We start from the raw sequence: 6,000 nt of genomic DNA, 5'->3' as shown, positions 1-6,000 counted from the left end.
AACTACAAGGGACACTGAACAGGCTCAATCACAAAACTGTAAACACTGGACAATGTAATTTGCCTTAAGACTTTGTGATAGTTAATAAGTTTCAGTCCTTCCTCCAGTGTTGGTATGAGAGGACAATCCCTCTGTTGTGTGCAGCTCAGTGATGTAAGCTTTGCCTAGATAAAAAATAGCAGTCTGAAAAAGTCAGCCATAACGTTTGGAAAATAGCCTACAATTCTCAAGTGGAGTTGTGTAACTTATTTAGAGTGAATATGCCTTTTTTTCTTGCATTCAAATAAAAACATTTCCTGGGTGCTTCAATCCATTACATGAGTGATAGGAACAAAACAGAGAGCATCTATATGCTGGGTGAAATGCCCCTTTAAACGTGACAAAGCAGGAATAAACCGTGTAACCCCGGGCTGTGTGTGTTGACACCCGCAGCATCTCCTGTGTGTGCGGGACCTCCAATGGGGAAATTATGTCGCTGTTGTCGGCGGAGGGATACAATAGCGAATGTCATCGTGGTGCTGAGGCTTTTGCGAAGCAAAAATGTCTGCCTAAGGGAAACTCGTAACTGATATATATAGAGGATATTTTTCCAGGTATCGCTGCATAAACCACTATTTCGCTATTTTGAGGCGTATTGCAAGAAAACAAGGCTTCTACTGCCACACCCGATCACCCTAGTCGGAATTTTACTCGGATAAAAGGTAAAATATTTATGGGAGTTTGCCAAAAGCTTTTTCGGACTGGTGAAAGAAGTTGGGAGTTGAGAAAGACCAACATTACGCCTTATAGTCTGGAGCTGGGGATTACGATTCTCATTTGCAATATTTATTTACTTACCTTAAACAAATATGTATTTTTGTATTTCACTCGTAAGTACAAAGCCACTGTGTTCTCTGCGCTAGTGTCTACATTGACTAAAAGCGTTGCAGCTTCTTGCAGCTTGGTAGCTATGTCCAATCCATACGAATCAGTAACTGCAGCTTGTTAGCTAGCGTTAGCTAGTCAGCTAATGTTAAGTGACGTTAGGTGCACTAGCTAACTGCAAACGTTTGCTAATGTTATGCTTGCAAGGTTTACCACTTAAATCAACATCAGCGCAAGCCTAATAAGTCATTTAGTTACATTTATCTTTATCAACGTTAACATTACAGAGAAACACTGTTACTGCAATAATGCGATGCTGCAGGTCTTGGCTGTCACAAGCTGTGCCATCCATTCAGAGCGCTCCCATCAAGGGTCTTTATCTTTCATCAGTTCGTCCAGCTCACTGTACGGAAAAAAACTAAAGGTGTGTGAGGAACATGTTGGCACCGTTTGATCAATTAGGATGTGGCAGCACTGTCAGTGTTTCTACATGACGCGATTCCACAAACAACTTGAAGTTGTAACTTAACTGTGGCTGTCTTTATTCTGCATCCACAAGACGCATTTCTAGTGCCGATCACCACCGCTGTGAAACAAATCACCAGAGATGTAACCTAATGGACTGTGTTCTCTTCAGGTTTTTAGATCGCAAGGATGAATCCTCAGCAGCGGATTGCCGCTATCGGAACAGACAAGGAATTAAGTGACTTGCTGGATTTTAGTGCGGTAAGAAGGCTTTTCACCGTCAGTTTTTACCTCTTGTGTATATAGTTTTGAGGGCTTAGAGTTATTCAGACCAATTAGGCTAAAGCATGTCTAATTGATTTATTCAAAGCGGAATGCTTGTGTTATGTCGGGGCAGGTACTAGTTAACTGACAATGATCAGAATTCTGTGATTCTATTTTCTACCAGCTATTCTTTATTTTTAAATATCATGGCATGCTTTCAAAGTATTTACTGCTGCAGTTGGTGTTCAGAATACTTCACTTTTATATTGCAGAGAAGTTGCTCTCAATTGTAGGTCTATATGTCTAAATCATATTTTTCCTTGTAGATGTTCTCTCCACCTGTAAACGGTGGGAAAAACAGACCTACCACCCTCGGAAGCAGTCAGTTCAGTGCATCAGGTAGGATTTCATCCAAGAAACCTATTTCAATAAACCCTCTGTTATGCAGTCACTCTTTATCCGTGTTTGCATGACTCATAAATCTGCTCTTCAAAATCAGTTATGGTTACTGACTTGTACCTCTGCTGCTTGGATGGGGTTTGGGCTTATTTATAAATGGAGGATGAAGGGGGCTTCATTTTCTACCTCGCATGGGATTCATTTCCCACCTCTGTGTGACGCTTGTGTGCACTGTACACATCTGGCGCTTGAAACATGAGCCCTCCACCTGGAATAGTGGTGGAGTCCTGTTGTAAATATGTGGAACAAATAATGTTTAGGCCTTAGACATTTGTAAATGGTTTATTGATCTAACTACCATCATGGTGTAATGCAATTGATGTCCCATATTTTAGCTCACTGTCATAAATTAACCATGCATATTTTACTTTGATCACGGTGTGCCGTCAAGTGTCAGTGCAGCAAGTGTTCACAGAAAAACAGTAAATCTGAGGCAATTCAGTGTGTTCTTACCAGGGTTTGCTATGAGGTGTCTCAGAGACAAATTTCTGACTCGGTTATATAATGTGTCTGAATAAGATTTTAGTGAACATACTCAAAATTGGAGTTGTTTGTGAATTGCAGTGCAGCCTAATGGGATTGCGAGACATCCTCTCCAAGAGTTATTTCACACACAGTGGAAAGTGATTTTGTACAAATAACAGCTCAGTAATGGCTCAGTCCTTCACATAGTCCTTTTATACACACGGATTTAACAGTCTTTTCCACGAGAAGGTGATCTTATTCAGTGGGCTTTTATCTGTGAGCATCTTTTATTGACAAACAAGCTCGCGCATGTTTTTTGTTATAACGAGCATTTAAATTCCCTGCTTTTGTGGATCACTTCCTAGCTTTAAATGCTTCATGACATTAATCCAAAGCACATCTATTGTCTGATGCGCTACTAGAGAAAGCCAACAATCAAGCATTATGTTTTGTGAAAGCATGTTTTGTGTACATTCACAAAGCCTTGTTGTATTCAGTTATCTGTGAAACGAAAGACACACATTTAGTGGAAACTGACCAAAAAGACAAAGAAACTAGAGAGCTGTTGTACATGAACTATAGAACTGTGAGGATGAATTTTAGAAAACCTAACCATTCACGTAAGAAGGGTGTTGTGTGTGTGCAACACTTCATTAAAGCAAACGGCAAGGACTTGTGGTCAAGCTGATGTGGATTTTTAAGTTAAATTGTGCCTTCCTGGTGAGGTTCACACATGTAAGTTGGCTGTAATGCATTAATAACAAAAGGTCTTAGTTGTTCTGGTTGTTTTTTATTTTCATGCTTCATAAATAAGTTATAGTAACAGAGTGTTGAGCAGTGTGCTGGTTAAAGGATAAGGCCGGTGTTTTTTAATGCATTGCTTACCGTCAACAAATCCTATGAAAATAACAAAATCAACAATGCGTTTGCTCTACTCCCGTTACTTTCTGACTTCCCACATACCGTTTTTAGCCATCAACCCGGAAGTAATTGGCTCCAATTGTAAGCTAAAAACCTTGAAATACAGCTCACAAAGACATAGTTTCCATTTTAAAAATCGCTAACTGTTACCACGAAAAGTCAGACTGTTGTAGTTATTACCAAATCAAATTCAAATGGGAACAAATTATTCATTGCCGGGGACTATTTTTGGTGCTACGGAACTACTTTCCCGAGATCGCAAACGTGTTTACAGCCGGCTTATTAAGTTGTTTGAGGACAAAGTCGGCTGGCCCGGTGCATCGCTATGATGAAATATGCTGCCCAGAGCAGCAGCATTGCTCTTTGACGTGTTTTTTTTTTTTTTAAACACTTTATTTATAGATTTTCAGTTTATAAAATCAAAACAAACATTGGTAGCATATAACAACCACCTCCCCACCCACCCACCCCAAGGCCACAGTGGAGAAAAAAATCAATAAATAAATAAAAAATCAATAAATAAAATAAAATAAATAAGCACCTATAATATGGTTACAGACAATTCCTGACATGTACATTGTTAAGCAGTGTTTAGAATAGGAACATTGCACAACATTATGTATCAATGAATTCAACTGGCTATCTCATGAGCATGTAAGAGAAAACGATATCAAGTGAAGGGTATGCTTTCGACAAATTCCATAAAGGGGACCCAGGTTTTAATATATCTATCCCGGGAGTTCTTTCGATTATATCTCAACTTCTCTGGTGGAATCATAGAGAGTACTTCCTTAACCCATTGATTAAACGAGGGAGGTTTCACTGACTTCCATTGCAGAAGAATCAGCCTCCGGGCCAGCAGCGTTACAAATGCTGTAGCGTTTGCCTGGAGAACAGTAAGTTGTTCTTCTTACGGAGACACCCCAAAAACAGCAATAATGGGACTAGGATCTACTGTCCCACCACAAATGTAGGAGATTGCATCGAAAATCCTCGCCAAGAAGTTATCTAGTAAAGTGCACGACCAGAACATATGACCTAACGTAGCTGGACTGTGACGACATCTCGGGCACTCAGGGTTGGTGCCAGGGTATATTTTGGCCAATTTCTCATTCGAATAGTGCAACCGATGTACGACTTTGAATTGAATGAGACCATGTCTTATGCAGAAAGAGGTGGTATATATACGTTGTAAACTACGTTGCCACGTCTCATCAGAGAGTATAACATCCAAGTCCTCCTCCCAAGCCAGTTTAGTAATATCCTGTGAGGGGGGGCTGATATCTTGTATTGTTTTATAGATTTTAGACACCCGCCCTTTCCCATAAGGGTCAAATTCCAGTATAGCGTCAATTGCATTTTTAGGTGGTAAGGAAGGAAATGGGAAGTGTTTCTTGGCAAAACTACGCACCTGCAAGTATCTGAAAAAATGGTTCTTTGGAATATTGTGATCTTTTTGCAGTGTTTCAAATGGAGCGAATATGCCATTGACAAAGAGGTCACCAATGAATACCAGCCCATTCCTATGCCATGTTTTGAAAGCAGTATCAATTTGGGATGGATGGAACAGGTGGTTGTCCACCAACGGGAGGAAAATGTTTGCCTGGTTGAAGCGAAAATGTTTCCTGAATTGAAACCATATTTTAAGGGAGTTTTTAACAACTGGGCTCAGAGTTTGGAGACTTAAACTGACAAGTAAAGAACAACTTAGATAGAAATAGGTGAAGGTACCGAATGGGATACAAGTTCCATAGAGGCCCAAGTTGGTCCCTGTTTGGTTTCATACATTGAAATCCAGTAATTCATCTTTGAAATGTTAGCTGCCCAGTAATAAAATAAGAAATTAGGCAAAGCCAGCCCCCCTGAGCATTTGGGCATCTCTAAGCAGGCTCTTTTACTTTGACGTGTTTTTAATTGTTTTTTTAATACAATGGAGTTCTATGGCTGCTGGGACATGGCTTCATTGGGCACCGGCTACATGGACGAGATTTGTTGGCAAAACAAAATCATTGCTGATTTTGTTATATTCATTGGATTTGATGACGGTAAGCAATGCATTAAAAAACACCAGCCTTATCCATTAAGATGTGAGAGAATATCCTACAAGATACAGATGTGCAATAGCATGCTTCTTGACCTGAAAGAGGATTTTTAAAGACAGTGCACAAAAAAACCCCAATGAACACACACACACACACACACACACACACACACACACACACACACACACACACACACAGATACACACATTTCTACATTTCTACACACAGACTTGAGTTGCAGTAATACTTTGTCAGCTTTGATGAGCAGATTACACAAATATTAAATATGCTAAATGCTTTCAAAACCTGATTGCATGCACTAGTAAAACATTTTTGTTGATGGTGCTGCAGTATACTAGAAGCTTCCCTGTGCCACATCTCAAGAATGTATGTCGTCCAGGAACTGCACAGAGTAAGCTTTGCTGTATGCTTTATGCTTTAGTATGGTACGGACATCATGTGACCTGCCACCTTTCGGCTGGGACGTGTACTCGCTGGCTTCCAAAATAGACCAGCATCA

At 40.1% G+C, this 6,000-nt stretch overlaps 1 protein-coding gene across 1 annotated transcript in view; it reads left to right on the top strand.

Moving 5' to 3' along the window:
- Positions 1-606: 606 nt before the first annotated feature.
- tcf12 (transcription factor 12) overlaps positions 607-6,000 on the top strand; it is a 98,831-nt gene continuing 93,437 nt past the window's right edge. Inside the window, exons 1-3 of the mRNA XM_071527415.1 lie at positions 607-701; positions 1,502-1,590; positions 1,920-1,992. Coding sequence (XP_071383516.1) covers positions 1,519-1,590; positions 1,920-1,992 — 145 coding nt within the window. The 5' untranslated portion in view covers positions 607-701; positions 1,502-1,518. The remainder of the gene's footprint in view (positions 702-1,501; positions 1,591-1,919; positions 1,993-6,000) is intronic.

The sequence above is a fragment of the Centroberyx affinis genome, unplaced genomic scaffold, assembly GCF_046629955.1.
Source record: "Centroberyx affinis isolate AG114_WGS23_722 - 3 ecotype Tasmania unplaced genomic scaffold, CSIRO-AGI_Caff_v1 ptg000002l_1, whole genome shotgun sequence".
In the NCBI taxonomy this organism is placed as follows: Eukaryota; Metazoa; Chordata; class Actinopteri; order Beryciformes; family Berycidae; genus Centroberyx; species Centroberyx affinis.
The sequence above is the reverse complement of the archived record's forward strand: the minus strand, read 5'-3'. Positions and strand labels throughout refer to the sequence as shown.